The sequence below is a fragment of the Marmota monax genome, unplaced genomic scaffold (assembly GCF_021218885.2).
Source record: "Marmota monax isolate L192 unplaced genomic scaffold, Marmota_monax_Labrador192_F-V1.1 WCK01_AAM20220418_F8-fsc00173, whole genome shotgun sequence".
NCBI classification, from domain to species: Eukaryota; Metazoa; Chordata; class Mammalia; order Rodentia; family Sciuridae; genus Marmota; species Marmota monax.
The window spans coordinates 1,457,014-1,475,544 of record NW_026694620.1 but is presented as its reverse complement, the minus strand read 5'-3'; the positions used below and the strand labels follow the sequence as shown (position 1 = coordinate 1,475,544).

Genomic DNA, 18,531 nt, shown 5'->3' with positions numbered 1-18,531 from the left:
ATAGTGTCAAGGGCTGACAGAGGTGACCTTGGGACTAGAAATGTTGAATGAGTTAATGCATAGTGTCAGACTAAAACTAGTCATCATTCTCATCAGCCCAGTTATTATCAGTAACATCATTCCCAAGTCATTCTGTGGCCTCTACATTTTATTTGCTTGTCGTTTCCAAAGGCAAAATATAGATAAGTCTTTCTTCACTTTGTGCTGTTAATTTGGCATCAGGGATGTGCTGCTTAACCAGTGATGTTATGCTCTCTGGATCACACATTTCATTCAGGTGCAAACTAAATTTAAAAAGAATGGGATATAGTTATTTTTTATCAAACACTATCTCTAAAAACACATTTTAACTATGTAGTTTGTGCTTGTTGCTTCATCAATATTTATGAGACAAAAATGTAAAATCTACTGGAAGAAGAAAAACATAATAATACTAATATATTCCAAGCTGTTTAATCTACACAACATAGCAGAGAAACTCATGAAAGGGAAAAATGAGTCAGATGACATATCTCAAAGATTATCTTTTGGAAGAAAGAGAGATACAGCCAAATCTTGCCTGGGCTGGGGTGGAGGGGGAAGTTTGATTTTGTCTCTACCTCTTCAAAAACCCAATTTTGAATTCTGCCTTCATAGTAATGTATGAGTTCTGCAAACACTTGGACTTGTACACAGTAAAACAAAAATGGAGGTAATTTGTATAGACATTAAGGACATGGGCCTAGCTGGGCACCATGGCGCACACCTATAATCCCACTGGCTCAGGAGGCTGAGGCAGAAGGATGGCAAGTTCAAAGCCAGCCTCAGCAATTGAGAAGACCCTATCTCAAATGTCTCAAAATAAAAAAATATAACGGGTTGGGGATGTGGCTCAGTAATTAAACACTCTTGGGTTCACTCTCTGGTACCAAAATAAGAACACGGGTCTAATGTCACACTAATGTAAGTTCCAGACCTGCATCCAGGAAAGTGTTTAACATCTCTGAGCATCAGTGCTCTCATCTATGAGATGAAATAACATAAGCTTCCTAAAGAACTTCTAAAAACAGAAGACAATACTGCAGATGAGATATCACAGGGCCTTTCCTGGTAAAACCTCAGTACATGTCATATAATTTTATCATTTTCATGCCAATTGAAAGTTGGTCTGTCCTTTGATAAGACCATATAAAATTTATTATATTTTTGGATTTTAGAAACCCCATTAGTCGTATCCACTGAAAGGTACTGAGAATATAGAGTGATGCGAACATCACAATAGACTGATTACATAAACCTAAAAAAATCAATTAAAACCACTATTCTGTGCTTAGCATTATCAGGAATACCAAGTAGGAAGGGAGCTTGCCACAGATAGCAATACAAAGCAGCATGTTATAGAAGGGAAAGAGAAGAAAGGTAAGAACTTCACACCTTGTCAAGTGCTCTTGCAACCTTAACTATAAAATGGGTGTTATTACTGCTATTTTATAAATGAAGCTACCAAGGTTCAAGGAAGTCAAAAAATCACCTAAAATAACAATTCATAGAAGTGCTTTCAGATTTTCAGAAAAAAGAGGATGCTCAAGAAGGAGAAAATATTTAGGAATAGGCTTCAAAATGGATAAATTTGGACACAGTTAAATGAGCTGGAGGAGGACATGTTAGATAGATGTCCTCTCTCGAGCAGAAACAAGACAACCATGCACATATCTGGAGGACAGAGAGTGGCACCCTTCAAGTGGAGGTACTGATTAAACAGAGTTTTGACAAATAATAACAAAAGAATGATAGTTTTGATCAAGTAAGCACTTGGAGTAAGTAATGGTGGGGCATCACTTTCTCCAAGGTTAAATAACCCTGGGAGATGGAGTGCTTTAAATGATTTTTAAAGAAATATTAATACTTAAGTGGGAAGCAAAAGTAAGTGAATCACACCATGCCTATAATCTTGATCCCAAACTCAACCACTTATAAACGTTCAAGACAGATGGGTTATGAACACTTTTGGTGTGTGGTATTCTTACTTATCAAAAAAAAGGATGGCAGGGGCTGGGGTTGTGGCTCAGCAGTAGAGCACTCGCCTCGCATGTGCAAGGCACTGGGTTTGATCCTCAGCACCACATAAAAATAAATAAATAAAATAAAGGTATTCTGTCCAACTACAACTAAGAAAAAAAAATTTAAAAAAGGATGGCAGTAGCAGTTTTTAGAGTTATCTGGAGGTTAAATATGTAAGTATTCTTTATTTAGATTTCTTAGCAATCCCTAAAATGTAGCCAACACTTAGTAAGTGGTAGGAATCACTTAATCATGATAATAATTATTATCATGAAGAGAAGGAGAGAGAAAAGAACGGTAGAGAAAATGAAGTCAGGGAGAATTGAGAGGAAAGTATTGAAACTGTCAAGAAAAACAAAAACAAACTTCTGAAAGATGTTAAGAGAAAAGGTTGAAACACCTGTAAGTTACTCTTAGCAAGTAATATGTTCTGAAAACATTTTTCAAGCATTTTATTTAAACTTAGATAGCCATCCTTATATTCCCAGTGTCTACTTGCACGTATCCTATATTTTGACTAAGAGGGCAGGGTGACCTTGTGCTAACTCAGCTCTTTTGAAGAGTGATTGTGCAGCCTATTTTGATGTGGTGAAGTTGATTGCATCTGCCCCCAGCATTTTCCATATGTCCCCACCATTAAGAGCAATACCTTAACTGGTAGCCAATGCCCCATCTCTTCTTCAGGAACAGAGAAGAGCCTGCACACTTCAGCCTCCCACTGGAGATAAAGACCTTCCTGTCTAGTGAGGAAGAACCAAAAGATAAATTTTACTGGGGCATTATTTCTTCACAATTTATAAAAGAGTGACTCCAATAACAAATAATGATTTTTAGAAGCATGACACACTAAGATAGATACATTCTAATTCTGCCATAGGTAAACCACTTCATCATCCAACAACTGCAATGATAAATTATGATAAATGAGTCTATAGCATAGTTAAAAAAGTTACTATGTATCTAAACAATTTGCTTCAAGACAACTGACATTACACTGAATAAAACATAATAGACCTTAGAGAATATTCCATATATTTTATAAGTCCAGCTGCTCTGCAATAGGATCAGAATACATCCATGGGTCAAAGTACTCTGGGACACAGACATTCAAGTGAGTGACAGCCAAACTCTCCTGTCTTGGCCCATGCCAGTGAGATACAGCTAGAGATAACCTATTCATATTCCACACATTTCCCTAAATTCTCACTAAGATCAATGAAAGAAAACTTAAAACTACCAGCCAGGATATCAGCCTCATCCATGAACTGGGTGCTGAAGAGGATGACTCTGTCCGATTTCCTCTCTTTCAAGAGATTCCACATGCGATGCCTTGAAAGAGGGTCCAATCCAGCAGTTGGTTCATCCAATAACAAAACCTGGATGGGAGAAATAAACCTAAAATAATTTTCCGTTTCAGGAAAAAATCTTCTAAAAAGCACTCTGCTTGCACAAATATTGGAAACAAATACCTTAGAGTTTAAAATTTCATTGTGAAAATTCTCTTACATTTATCTTTTGCAAATCATTTGATCTAGTACAAAAGCTTCATAGTCTTCAATCTGATTTCACCAGTGGTTTTACTTCAACTTACCTGTGGATCTCCTAAAATGGCAATTCCGAAAGTCAGTTTCCTTTTTTGTCCACCACTTATATTTTGAGCAAGAATGTCTTGAATATTTTCCATCTCTAAGGCCTGTAAAACTCGTTGTACCTAATCACATAAAGAATATTTAGTTCAAAACCCAAGATTTTTAAGACATCATCATTTGTTCTTTTCTTTTCTTTCTTTCTTTCTTTCTTTCTTTCTTTCTTTCTTTCTTTCTTTCTTTCTTTCTTTCTTTCTTTCTTTCTTTCTTTTGTACTGGGGAATGAACCTACGCATGTTTTGCCACTGAGCCACATCCCTGGCCCTTTTATTTATTTATTTATTTATTTATTGATTTATTTATTTATTCATTCATTCATTCATTTATTTTGAGTCAGAATCTCACTAAGTTGCTGAGGGTCTTGCTAAATTGTTGAGATTGGCCTTGATCTCCTGCATCAGCCTCCTAGGCTGGGATTATAAGCATGTGCTACCACACCTAGCTTTTTCTGTTTTTATAAAGGGTCCTTTTGCCTAACCTTTAGGCAAAATACAAACAACACAAACCCATTTAGAGTTCTCTAGGCAAGCAATTTCGTTTTCTTGGTTGTGTGACAGGCAATATGTTCAGATACCTCTTGCTCCACTTCATGTGGCAGAATCCCTTTTATTTTAGCAAACAGCCTGAGGTTTTCTCTCACAGTAAGGAAGCCAAATTGTACATTGGATTGTGGACACACTCCAGTGAGCTTGCTGACAGCTTCAAAATCAGCCATTTCTGAAAGTGTGTGATTATAGATGGTGACAGAGCCTGTAAGCAGAAGATAGAGAGTTGCCATCAGGACAAGGTGTCATGTTGCATTTAAAATACTTTACCATGGAAAAGAATGAATGCAAATCACTAGATTCAGTGAAACATATTTTACCTATAGGCATTACACAGTTGTCTGATTGAAAGGTAGCGTTCTGAATAACATGTGATCTAGCAGAAATGCTAATTACTAACTGAATCATCACAGAGCTACTTAGAGAATATTTAGAACACAAATGACATTTTAAAGAAATACAATTGTATAAAAGAATAACTTAAATGTCCAAATTTTGTTTTATTTTTAAACTGATACATAAGATCATTAAAAATGCACATATTAATAGGTTACCATACAACGTTCTGATTCATGTATACTTTGTGTCATGTTCAAGGAAACTTCTAAATATTTTCTCTTAAACACCTGACCTGATGTGACAAGTAGTTAATACGACTATTGAAGTTAACTGAAGAAAGACTCAGGTGGTTCACTTGTGCCTGAGCTTGTCCTTGGATGACTGTCCTCTCACCTGACGTTGGGGCTGACAGTCCACTCAGTATGTTCAACAGCGTGGTTTTCCCAGCTCCACTGTGACCAAGGAGGGCAGTGATCTGGCCTTCATATATGTCCAATCCCAGACCTGGCATGATTTCAAAATCATTATATTTCAAGCCTGCATAGTAGCTTTGCAGTCTTTGAAATTTTTATAATTTTTTCTCAGCATCAATATATTTGGCTACCATTATTCAAAATTAAATCAATCTTAAAGTTCTTCCTTTTAAAATTATGTCTCACATAATAAACATTTCACAATTATAGCATCATCAATGACAAGTCATTATAAGATTAACTTTTTTTTTCATAAAAGCATTTTTATTCTTAAAGAGAGGCCAGCTATTTAAAAAGATAGATTTAGTAATCCCAGAGACTCAGGAGGTTGAGGTAGGAGGATCATGAGTTCAAAGCCAGACTCAGTAAGCAAGGCCCTATGCAACTTAGTGAGACCCAATCTCTAAATAAAATATTAAAAAGGGCTGGAGATGTGGCTCAGTGGTTAAGTTCCCTGGGTTCAATTTCTGATACCAAAAAGTAAATAAATTTAATTTAATTTAAAAATTTAAAAGATAGCTTTAGAACTAGAGCATTAATGAGTTGAAAACAAATGTATGATACTATCATATATCTTTCCCTCCTGTATGATCTTCCTTTTTAACATTGTTATATGGTTTTTATGTACTTGAAAGGAAATATAATGTGTTTCAATAAAAGAGAATTATAATATCTGGATGACCAGTCCTTAATTTCCACCAAGGTGCTATAATGTTGAGGCACAGTCCCTACATCAAATGGCCACGTTAAATATTTTATTTTATTACCTCTTAAAGCTTCTACTTTTTCATGTTTTCCTGTAAATTCTTTTTTAAGATTATTGATTCTGTAAAAGAGAAAAAACAGATGGAACTGTTTTGAGGAAGTTATGGAGGTGGACAGAGGCTGGATAAATCAAGTCTTTGAGTTTGCAAGAAAATCTAAGGGTCTTTCTTTCTTTCTTTCCCTGTTAAGTACAGCCAGAAGCATCCAAAGCATTTTGTTAGAAGCAGCACCCCCTGATCACCACAACTTGGACAAGCTACAAACGGAGGGGTAGGGAGCACAAGGAAGTATGTCAGTATGAGGGCTGTGGCAGATGACAGGAGCTGAGGAGAGCTGGATGTGAAATAAAAAGAAGAAAGAAAGAAAGAAAGAAAAGAAAGTAGCACATGATAAAAAGAAAGGGCTTTATGGTAAAAACGTCCTGGGTAAAGTCCCAGACATGTCACTTACTAGCTCTGTTACAGACACTGTGCACCCAAACTTCACTGATTCAGCACCAGTAGGAGGGGATAGCAGGTTACTGTCACACAGCCCTGATTTGTAGAACAAATGAGAGAGGACATGCAGAAAGCAAAAAGCTTGGGACAGAGCAAACCTCCATGAGAGGGGAAGAAGAAGACAAGGAAAAAAAAAGTTTAAAACCAAGACAGGTTTTAAAAAGAGTACCTAGGAAAGATTTGGAATGAGTGGAAGGGCTACTTTAAGCAGGCCCCTTATTGTACATTATCACAATAAACCAGCAGATGGGTCGTGTTAGTCTGCTCAGCCCCATAGTCCAAGTGGTTTAAAGGTCAGACATTCACTTCTCATAGTTCTGGAGTCTGGAAAATCTGAGACTGACATATCCATTGACTTGGCTCCTGGTGGACTCTTTAGTACTTGCAGAAGGTGGCCTTCTTGCAGTGCCCTCACGTGGTGGGAGTGTGCCTCTCTGTGTCTCTTCTTACAAACATGCTGATCCCATCATGAAGGCTCTCCTCTCGAGGTCTCATCTAAATCTAATTAGTTCTCAAGGCCTCTGTCTCCAAATACCATCATTTCAGGGCTTAGGGTTTCAACGTATGCAATTCAATTCACAGAACTGATAACCTTCAGTGAAATGCAGCAGTGACTTGAGAGGATCATTAGTTGCTGCCACACCTTTGAGTTGGGCATGCAAGGGTTTATTCAAACTGTGAAGTCTTGGGCAAGTTGTTTGGCTTTTTCTAGCCTCTCTTTCCTCATCTTTTCTTTTTCAGGGAATCGTAAGTATCCATTTGGTTTATTCCTTCATTTCATCTAAGCCATACATAGGCTGGGCTCTTTCCATAAGTTTTAATGAAATGTTACCTTGTTGTTTAGGCAGTAGATTCTAGATTAGGTAGAAACTTCTCTCTGGATGATTTAATAATATATTTTAATTGACATTTCAATCTTCTGCCTTCTCTTCTGAGAGTTGATTGTGAGCTCTGATGGCTTGGACTCTGGGATAAAATGACCTGGAGGTGCAGAGCACTATGAACTGATCTGCTGGATGCAGAGCCAGCTGCAGGAATGAAGCAGGATGGGGGCTTTGGGTTCACCTGCCACAGACAAGGCCTCTTGGACCATCCTGTCAGCGCCAGCCATGTGAGATTCTGCTTCCCATGCCTCCACCCATTGCTAGAGATGATTTTTCTAGAGCAGGGGCAAACCTTTTGACCTAAAATCCACAAGCCTTTACTATCCTTTTTCTTGCCTGTTGAGTAAATCAAAATGCCTTCTTTCTCTAATCAAGGATTTCTATTACTGCTATGATAGGACTGATTCCTTCCCAGGCACCAGAAAGAGCTTAAATCTCAGCGTTCCAGGTTGGAGGAAGATCCCCATCCTGGAGGACAAAGCAGCACCTCAGGAGGAGTGAAGGGACACTACTCTCATGTCTGTTTATACTGGACTTGCAGTTTTGAGTTTAAGTAGATTAGTGGATGAGGTGGATCAGAAAAGCTTTATTGAAGGGTGATATGAACACAGCATGAATGATGGTCAAAATTTGAGCAAAGATATTAAGGATTTCTAGCTGCTTGGAAGTCAAAGCAACCAGCAATGAATGAAGTATGAGCATCACCTCCAAGTCAAGGGTGCCTGGGGCTGCTACCGCTCACTCCTCACATTCCCCTCCACCTCTCAGGAATCTCTCTCCTTTGCTATATGGTCTGCTTTCTTTTTTTTTTCCCCCTCTTTCCTTAATCTTATCAACTGGTAAGTGAAGAGGAGAAAGAAAAAATAAATCACGGATAAAAAGAGGTAAGATTAACAAGGGGGATGGTGGCATTGTCTATCACAAGGAGAACAGCAGAGAGGAGAGAGAAAAACTAGGAGAAGAATGAGATGTTGACAGTTGTTGCTATGCCACAAGATATTAGTAAATCAAAATGCTGAGAATGTGAGAAAATAAAGTGCCATTAAGGGTGAGAGCAGCCTTTCAGGAGCACAGGAGGCTAGCGTAGGTGGTGCGAGGGGCACAGAAGGCAGTCTTTGTACAGCACTGTGTTGCCTGGTAGATCCCTGGTCTCTGACCTGTTCTCCATTGCACCTCCATGTGATTTATTTGTTACCTGATGGCTTCTTTCCCATGAAATTCTGGAGACACTGGTTCAAAAGAGTCATCCCATGAAGGGTCAGAAGGTGTTTCATTCTCAAGGACCACGTGATTAGCTCCTTGGTGTTGAAACCAAAACGAAGACTTCAGGAAAAACCAGGGAGAATGACTATGTCCAAATTTGTCTACATGGGCAGGATGCAATTTAATATCAGGTCAGGCACCATATCAAAGATCATAGTCCCCCTAGGGCAGAGTGTCAACGCTTTGACAGTAAACCTGAACCCACATTATCACCTTAGACTATTATGGTTGTAACTGCTTTTGCCATATAAAGAACAATGAAGAAAAAGTAACTGGAATGTTACCATCTGATACAATGTTTCTAATATGAGAAGAATGTAGCAAATATCCTCAAATCAGAGTGAGATGTTTCAGAAAAATTTAAATCTGACAGTTAAGAACAACTTCCACTTGGATTTGGCAGACATGGAATGTGCTTGCCAGAGTCCATGGCTATGGTGAGATATAGACCTTGTGTCACAATGCCAGTGGTGTTTTATCAAGTCAGTGACAGAAGCATCTACAAAATAAGCTATCTCAGAGAACCTAGAGGAGACTACAGAAGTAGGCACAACATTTTAAAAATAAAAAAAATGGAGCAAATGTATATTAAGAATGAGAAAAATGAAGAGCTTCCTTGTGGTAATTCTCATCAAGGTAAGGGTAACTTTTGATCATCATTAGTCTTGGCAGGAATAGAGTAGGAAAAGAACTATTTCTAACAAAGAATAGAGAAGAACTTAATGAGCTCTGGAAGTGTTCACAGATAAGATGGATGATCTGGTTGAGCACATTTCTGAGTTGACTTTTATGTACCATGCCAATTTATTCTACCAAGTGTATTTTTCTGGTTTTCTCACTTTTAAAGGGGGAGGAGGAAGAATATACTGATTGGTTTTAAAAATACATTTTCCATACTAGTAAAGTATGACTCCAGAGTAAGTATCATGATGGTGAAATTATCTGTCTCCCTCAATTATGTACCTACTGACTACTTGCAAAATATTTTTCAGAGAAATGAAAATTTTCAACAAAATTGTCAACATTAGCCTTTTTCATTTTCAGTCTATTATAAAGTTTTAGAAATTCTAACCCAAAGAGACTTCAGAATTAATCTGAACAAAACTCTGTGTGCAGAATGAATCTCCAATAGGACATCCATTGTTTCAAGGGATGGAAAATATACCATCTCCAGAAGCCAGAGATTTAATGTATGGAGACCTCAATGGTAAGAAACAATAACTTCAAACTGAGCCCAGATTAACTCCTTATTTTCCCACTCTTTTGGTGTTCTTATTTTCTATTTTAGACAGAAGACTGATGTTGTAAAATGACAGCCATTGTTTCCAATATGACTCTTGGAATTATTGTTAAAAATGTCACCTGGTCACGGTCAACCTATTGCTCAACAGTTACCTTTGAATGCTATCTTCTAGTATGGTGTATTAAATTTTATTTTAAAAATATAATGCTACCGGGCTGGGGTTATGGCTCAGAGGTAGAACACTTGCCTAGCATGCATAAGGCACTGAGTTCAATTCTCACCACCACATAAAAATAAAATAAAGATATTGTGTCTACCTATAACTAAAAAATAAATATTTTTTTAAATATAATGCTACCTAAACACCATGTATGTGTCCTTTTTACTTTAAGGATAAAGAAAGGACTTTTGTTGTCACATGTTTTCATGAAGTTCAGATACACCACATCGCCTATTTTTTCTGGTCACTTAATATAGTAACCTTGTGAAAATCAACATGAGGTTTTCTGGAATAATTTATCCCAATGAACTACAGCTAGATGCCCTTTCTGGAAATTTCCCTTTCAATAGAGTTTACAAACTATTTCTAATTTCTACAAAAATCTTCCACAAGATGATTTTCAAACTCATTAATTCATAGCTAGCAAAACACAGTTTTCTTCTTTTTGGAAAAGAAGTGCTTGCCTCCCTGGGCTCTTACAATACCTCTTTTGATAATCATGTTTTCTTCAAAATTACTAGAATTGGTTTGGCAATATTTTCTTCAATTACTGAGAATAACCTGATTTTAAAGATCTGTCAATGTTGATAGAGTTTTATTAGACCACAGAGAAGAATGAAACTATGTCATTGCAGGAAAATAGATAGAACTTGAAACATTATGTAAAATGAAATAAGCCAAACTCAGATTTTTTTTTTATTTCATATGTGGAAGCAAGAGAAAAAAGGTGGGGTGGGGGAGTAGAGGGTTCTCATGGAAATAGAAAGGAGATCAGTAGAACAGAGGAAGGGGATCAGCAGGAAGAGGGAAGGGAAAGGGGAGGCACTGTGAAACAAAGTTGACCAAATTATATTGCTATAATGTGTGCAATTACACTATTGGGTATAATTATAATGCAACAATAAAAAAGTAAAAAATATTTAAGATGTGTCAATGCAAAATAACCTCATTTAGGGAAACTGAATATCCTGGTATTCCCTTCGTACATAAATTATCTTAAGTTTATCCTTGCAATATTCTATGTACTATTAAAATTAGCTATGTCTCAAAAGTCAATAGGGTAATTATATTGTCTTCAAATTTTTATTTTCCAAATTGTTTCATTTCCAGAAGTTTTTCATTTTCCAGAATTTTAGATTTATTATCCTGTTTTCAATTTGTCTTTTTAAACTTTTTCCTGCTTTATTAAAGCATTTTGTTTTCATTTCTAAGTTTCTACATGTTATTAATATTATATATTTCAAATTTTTTATTGATCTTGGTCAGGCTAAATATGTTCTCTTCTATTTTTAGGGTGACAAAATCTTTTTATTAGCATTTATCAATGTTGGATATTAATCAAATATTAGTGTGTATGTTAAGATAATGACATTATTTTCTTTAATTTGTTAAGATAAATTCTTCTGCTGGAATAAATTTTACTTGGTTATTATATAGTGACCACATAAATCATTGTTGTAGTGGATTTGTTTCTGTTGATTTAGGTTTTATAACCAAGTACAAATCTGAGGGCTACCCATTTCTTTTTCTTGAACTATTTTTGTATTAACAGATTCATTATCCATAATCTCTTGCAAGTGCTTCTTTTTAAAAAGAAATAGCCTTCAGTGTTAGAGAGGAGCCAAGACTTAGATGGTAATTCTACATACAGAGTGCAGAATATTATCTGTCCTGTTTTAGAAATTTAGAAAAAAAAGCTAGATAATTTATATACAGTACATTGTAGACAGTTATTTTAAATCAATGCAATTGATGTCATCGTGTTGAATAAAACCATGCTTCTACTTACTGGGTAAAATTTTGTCAAAATATAATGTCAATACCAAATAGAGAAGAGCATCAAAGACCAACATGAAGAGAGTAGCTATTATTATATATGAGGAGTTTGAAGAATCCAAATGGACATTAGAATTCACGTCATAGTCCAAATGTATAAGCTGGGAAAAGATATACAGAATTTTAAAAAGATTAACTTAGCATTAAATTTTTTAAAGAAATAATTGATACACCATTAAAATGATCATTTTCTCATTCCTTTCAGATATTGGGGTTGCAAAGATAAATCAAACACAATTTGAATCTTACAGAGCTCAGATCTACTGGCATGCAAAGCAATTGACCTATCTATCTGCAAACCACAAGTGACAGCACAGAGGTCTTCTAGGAATTAAAGGAACTCAAGTGATGTTCCAGTTTAACCCAATTTAGGATTTCATTAGGATTAGGATGGAGATAAGGAGGGTGTCTGGGAGGGGTCTCAAATCCAGCACAAAAACATGGAGGGGTGAAACATACTAGCATTTGAGCAGAACGATTTCTAATTGAGCCATAGTAAGATTCAATGAGTTACCATGGAACATAACTTTCCACTTAGCATTTTATAGTCATAATGTTATAACTAGAATTAACTTTTCTGAAGAGGTTCAGCTTTATAATGAAATAACCAGTTAAAAATAAAAAGAGATTTATTCTAAATTCCTGGCTTTCAAATCCTTCAATAGTATTGAGGGTCATGTTTTTTAAATTTAAATCAGACAAATGTTCACTAGGGTAATCAATTACAAGTAGAAACTGAACCACAGCAACCATAGAGTACTATCCTATATTTAGTGACTTAAGAAATAAATAATTATGCAGAGAGAAAAACCCAAAAAACTCTTGTCCCTTAAGTGTTTGTCTTGACAAAAGTCACATGTAAATTTTAATGCTTAGTACATGTGGCTGGAATTATTGAGGGAATCTGTTTAGAATGTTCCCTAAAAATAAAAGAGTTACCTTAACTCTTACCTGGGCCATTCCAGCAGTGAAGGCAAAGGGGCTTAGAAGACAGAAGGTCCATTCCAAAAATGCAGGAAGATGTCTGTACAATGCTGTGAATCCTAGGCTCCCCCAAAAGATGATAAGGAGAAAGATAGCCAGGCCAGTCAGGAAAGGTTTCTTTATCAGTACACTCATCAGGAAAGCCAGAGTTATCTGAAAGAAGAAAAGCACTTCAGTTGGAAAAATGCTGAGTAAAAAGCTATGTTTGCTAAGATTTAGATGAGGGTCCCCCCCAAGGCCCTTCTGTTTAAAGGCTTGGTTCTAGGCCCACGGTGGTGTCTTCGGTAGTTTGGCAGAAACTTTAAGAAGTAGATTCTAGTGGGAAATCTTCTGATTACTGGGTGTGTGCCCTGGAATGGGACTGAGGAGCCTTAGGGTCCCTTCTACTTTCTTTCTTTGCATCCTGGCCCATGAGGTGAGCAGCTTTGATCTACCCTGCACTGCTACTGTGATGTGCTTCCCAATCACAGGCCCCAAAGAAACAGGGTCAACCAACCATGGACTGATCATCAAAACTGTGAGCCACACCACGTCTTACGATGCACACCTGTAATCCCAGCAACTCAGGAGGCTGAGGCAGGAGGATTGTGAGTTCAAAGTCAGTCTTAGCAATTTAGCAAGGTTCTAAGCAACTTAGCAAGACCTTGTCTCTAAATAATATATAAAACAGGCTGCAGATGTGGCTCAGGGGGTAAGCACCCTGGGTTCAATCTCTAGTACCAAAAATAAAACAAAACAACAACAAAAATAAAACTAGTGTCGAAATAAACCTTTTCTTCTTTTAAGTTGATTATCTCAGGCATTTGTTTTAGTGATGGAAAGCTAACACAAAATTACAAAATTTCATCAGTTTTTTTTTAGTAGTGTCTAGAAACTGTTTCATACAGACAGCAAACAGAACAGAAGAGGTGAAGACAGAGTAAGTGGCACATGACTGTAGTGAGAGACAGAGAGAGAAAGAAAATGAGAATTCACCAACTTACCAAGGACAGGCCGTAGAAGAGAAACAGAATAAAGACCACCACGAAACCAGTTAGGATGACAACTTGGGCAGACTTTATAATAAGAGCCATCAATATGGCCATGATAAGGATGAAGCTGGCATATATCAAACCCCAGGAAAGCCTGCCAGAGAAACAGAGCATGGATTCAGTGTGCTACCATTCATTCATTCATTCATTCATTCATTTAGCAAATGGTTTGTGAGGTTCACCATTCTATCAAGGATAAAAAGGAGACAATAGCTAACAAATCAGAAAACTTCCTTTCCCAAAAGCTCATATTCTGCAGGGAAACATAGGCAATAAGCAGCAAATTGGCAAAATAGACAGCCAATTGCAAATTAAGAAAAAAAGAAAAAAGTGGGTAACAAGATGGGAAAAGTTTTCAGGGAAGCGTTTATCATGATCTGTCAGTTTTGGACACCTTCTTTAAGTAATTAACAAACAACATGGACAGAAAAATAGACAATCAAGCAGGGGTGAGCAAACCTTTTCTCTAAAGAACCAGATCATACATATTGAAGGCGTTGTAGGCCGAACAGGTCTGTGTGGCAATTACTCAATTCTGCCCTCGTAGCACACTAGTAACCCTAGACAATATCTGAAGAGATGTGTGGCTGTATTTCCAGGAAAATGTACCTGTAGGTAATGAAATTTGAATTTCGTGTTCCACATAGTACTATGTTTTAAATTTTTTTTCTCAGCATTTAAAATGAAAAGTCATTTCTAGTTTGCAGATTCTATAGAAAAAGGCCACAGTTTACAACTCTTGGTATAGATGGTTAGATACAGATGTAAATATACACAGACATAAAACATAGATAGATACAGATAAACAGATGAATATGGAGATGTGTTGTTCCTTACTGTTAATGCCATGAAAACAGGAAGAAAATTCTGTATGGTGGAAGAGAATAAGTGTGCTTATCACACAGACCCAGATTCAAATTTTCTCTGTTACCTTGTAACTAGATAATCCTGAGAAATGGTTCTTTAATCTCTTTAAACTTAAGTTTCCTTCACTGGAAAATAAGAGAATTAAATGAAATCAGGTATTTTATGGATTTAATACGACAACTGGGCCAACAATGGATTGTTGGTGTTCTTTTATTTAAAGCAGAAAATGCTGTCATGTTTTGGGAAATCTGGTTACTAATGCCCGATTGTAACAATTCCCTTTTCATCGTACACAGTTCTTTTGAAATTGTTCATCTGCCTGCATTTTGTAAACCTCTCCTCAATTTCATTCAAATGCTATATGAATAAAAGGTCACAGCCTTTTTTTTATGGAAGGGAATAAAGACCTGACTTTTTAATCCTTCCTCATTACATTTTTTAACCATATATATTGCTTTTTCTCTGGCTCTTCGTAGATTTTCATTATCTTTTAAAATATACTGACTGTATTTGCTTTGATATCATGATCTATCACTTTATTACCAAAAAAGGAAAAAATACCCATTGTAGACCAAACCAGCAATTCATCTTTTCTACTTCTAAGTTCAGTATATTAAATACTTCTGCAGAAAATAATAATAAATTTGGTAAATATAAGCAATATTAAAAATGTATAGTGTTCCTACTCAACAGCATCTTTCTTCTAAAGACTATTTGGCATGAACCAATCATGACTTCTATATGTTTTGTCTGACATTGAGAATAACACCAGAACATGTAATGGGCAAATTCAAGACTCACACTGTTGCTTTCTAACTCCATTGCCACGCTTTCTCCCCTAGGGTCTAATACATCAGCTGGCTAAACTCATGAAAAAGTTTTATTGCTCACTCCCTATTCACAGCTTGGTGACCAGGCTTGCAGCTTCTGTCCTTTAGAACATGCTGTTCCTCAGAATTCTACCAACAGCTCTCTCATATCCAGTGTCAGTCTTCCTAAGCACACATGAAGCACTTCAAATACAGTTCTTTCTTTAATTGTCATGACCCATGAGAGGTAAATGTAATCACCAGTGTTTCACAGAAAAGAAGACTGAGGTTTCAAGAGTTGAAGTAACTAGTTCACAGTGTAGCTACTGAATGATGAGACAACCCGTGACTTCGCCTACAAGGCCTGTGTTCTTCCCACTCTGCCCTACTGCCTCCACTAAGGAAAGTGTGGTGCTCAAAAACAGATCAGCTTTCTTTTCTCAATGTATTCAAAGTGACAAGTACTCATTGTGGGGTGAGAGGGAATCACCACTATTGACACAGTATCTGGAATAGAGATTTCATTGTGCATCAGAAACCTCAATTCTGATATATTTGGGTTCACCCAGACATGATAACTAGGGACTGAGGGTCATCAAGAGCCCTGAGTATTAGCAGATTATCTATAGGACCAGGCTTTCTTTTAATTAAAAAAAAATAATTTTTCAGCTACCAAGCCAATAGGTCCATCACTTCCATTTATGCCCATTCATGTAGAACATGCTAAGTCTAAACATGATGCTTTACAGGTCTAGGGAGTCCAGCCAGCTGAGCTCTTCCGCCCATGCTGCATGGTGGACTGTAGTCATGCAATTTACCAGAATGCTGACTCTCGAAGTCCCATCATTGTCATCAGCGACTTTATGAATTGCCTCTCCTGTGCAACGTTGACTGAGACGTAATATATAAATGAAGAAAAAGAAATAATGCAGAAGAAAATGAAAAAGTCAGTTGCAATTCCTCCTTGGGCAATAAAAGGTAGTATCTCCATGTTTAATCCAGTAACTGACATCAGCTTGTCCATCACGGAATGATTCACTGCAACCTAAAGCAAGGTATCAATGGACAAACCATTAACACCAATCTAATTACGGCATCATGATTTTCTCTGAGTCACAAGGACGTGTACATTTCACATTTAAATATATAGACTATAAATGCCCTTCATAATGGATACCTTGTAATTCCTGGAGTTTCTGGGTTTCATCTTGATTCCTTAGGACATCTCTAGTTACCATCCTCACTGGACAAAATTCTACTTTTGTTTTAATCTGAGCTAAAATGACACTTTCTTAGGAAATCTTCTCTGATGGATTTTAAGAGTATCGCTTACTTCAGTGATTGCCTAGTACAATGTTTAAGATCTCATGATAGAGGAAATACTGGGGAATGGTACTGTACAAATAATATCATGAGCATATATGAATATGTAGCAATGAATCTCACTATTACTATACAACCCTAAGGGGGAAACCTGCGAAGGGGGGAGTTAAAAAGGAAATTACAAGATAAAAGAAAAAAAATGCATAATAAAACCTAAACTTTTATTATGCCTATGCATCCATATTTCCAACTCCCTCATTACCAGGCTCTCTAGAAGAAGTGCCTGTACCCTATTTCTTTTTCAGTGCCTAGTAGTTGCACAATGGTTTGGATATAGAAGCTGCTTGGTATATTATGCTTAATTAATGAAGTGAATAAATGATAAGACAAGCCATGTCTCTACTCATTGGAATTTAATTCCTAATGCCACCAGTTCCCATGGACTTAGTACTCACTTCTATGATTGCAGCATTAATGGCAGCCTGGAACGCCACGAAGCCTTTCTCCCAGAACACTGAACTTTCACAGGTGATTTTATTGGCAATTGCTTGACAGTGAGCTGCAAGAAAAGCAGAGCACACTCATTATTATGGGATAGGACAGTCTTGGTTATAGGAAAAAATCAAAATTTCCAATGTTCCAAAATGCATTCAGAAACCGCAATCACACATATTGCATAGAAAAACTTCTCAATTGAGGGTTATGAAGCATACACTTGAGGGGAACACACCAGAGTTGCCTTATTATTGTCTTTAAGACAAGCTCTCAATGATTTTTTCATTTAATATTTTGGATCATTTTTGTTCAACATTGCTCTTCTCTGGTTTGTGGCAAAAAAAAAAAAAAAAAAAAAATCAAGCAAACCAAAAACCACAAGCTTTTTAAAAGATGGGAATCATTGAACAAGAGCCTTTTCTTGAGGTTTGATTCAGGAGTAAAACATTGAAATAATTGAAAATATAAATTCTTACTGAAATAATGTAATTAATTATGTAGATTTTATTTAATAAGTGAATCTTTTATGTTGAGAAAGTAAAGTTGCAGACTGAGGGCATAGGTACTTCATTTCACTCCAGCTGGCACACACACTCCCTTGTGGTCAGTGACATAATTGCAAAAATGTTTTCTTTTTTTTACCAGGAAAGTTACCTGAATGGTCCTTGTGTTCTCTCATCTTAGGGATTCTATATCCCCAAGAAAATTTCAAATGATATGAGAACATATCATTAAAGATGACTCTCACTACGTCTACTGAATAATTTAAATCCAACTCATTCATGCTATTTTCATCAGGCCATCCAATGATTGTTCTTCCTGTTGGGCAACAAAAGGGAATTGTTAAGTAAGATTTCCATGTGGCCCCAAAACAACGTGCCTAATTTAATTGTCTTCAAGTTATGTTAGAGCTATTTCTTCCCTAAAGACAAGGCTTGGTCTAAGTAAGAGACACACTTCAAGGGAAAGTGGGGGATCCTAATGCTTTAGGTAAATCAGAAGTGTCATATGGCAAATATATGTACCTTTCCAAACAAAGTAGCCAATAATTTAATGCATAATGTATTTAGATAATAGCTCACCAAAGCATCCATTAAATTCATGCCTAGACAGACCTAACAGAAAAGTATATACTATTTCCATTTGACAGTGGTGTCATTGGGGCCAAATTTCCAAAGACAGCATAAAGTTGTTAAAATTTAACAGTGTTTCTTTAAAGACTGTTTGTTCTAAAATACATAACGTAAAAGGCGAGTACTGATCAAATCCAG

General features: G+C 36.6%; 1 protein-coding gene across 1 annotated transcript in view; it reads right to left on the bottom strand.

The window, feature by feature from the left end:
• Abca9 (ATP binding cassette subfamily A member 9) overlaps positions 1 to 18,531 on the bottom strand; it is a 59,952-nt gene that overhangs the window by 33,406 nt on the left and 8,015 nt on the right. The window contains exons 4-17 of the mRNA XM_046422624.2: positions 17,915 to 18,079; positions 17,221 to 17,324; positions 16,261 to 16,487; positions 13,719 to 13,860; positions 12,703 to 12,888; positions 11,705 to 11,852; positions 8,385 to 8,553; positions 5,811 to 5,869; positions 4,964 to 5,074; positions 4,261 to 4,436; positions 3,632 to 3,751; positions 3,278 to 3,416; positions 2,690 to 2,780; positions 152 to 284 (exon numbers count right to left, since the gene is read on the bottom strand). Coding sequence (XP_046278580.1) covers positions 152 to 284; positions 2,690 to 2,780; positions 3,278 to 3,416; positions 3,632 to 3,751; positions 4,261 to 4,436; positions 4,964 to 5,074; positions 5,811 to 5,869; positions 8,385 to 8,553; positions 11,705 to 11,852; positions 12,703 to 12,888; positions 13,719 to 13,860; positions 16,261 to 16,487; positions 17,221 to 17,324; positions 17,915 to 18,079 — 1,970 coding nt within the window. The remainder of the gene's footprint in view (positions 1 to 151; positions 285 to 2,689; positions 2,781 to 3,277; positions 3,417 to 3,631; positions 3,752 to 4,260; positions 4,437 to 4,963; positions 5,075 to 5,810; positions 5,870 to 8,384; positions 8,554 to 11,704; positions 11,853 to 12,702; positions 12,889 to 13,718; positions 13,861 to 16,260; positions 16,488 to 17,220; positions 17,325 to 17,914; positions 18,080 to 18,531) is intronic.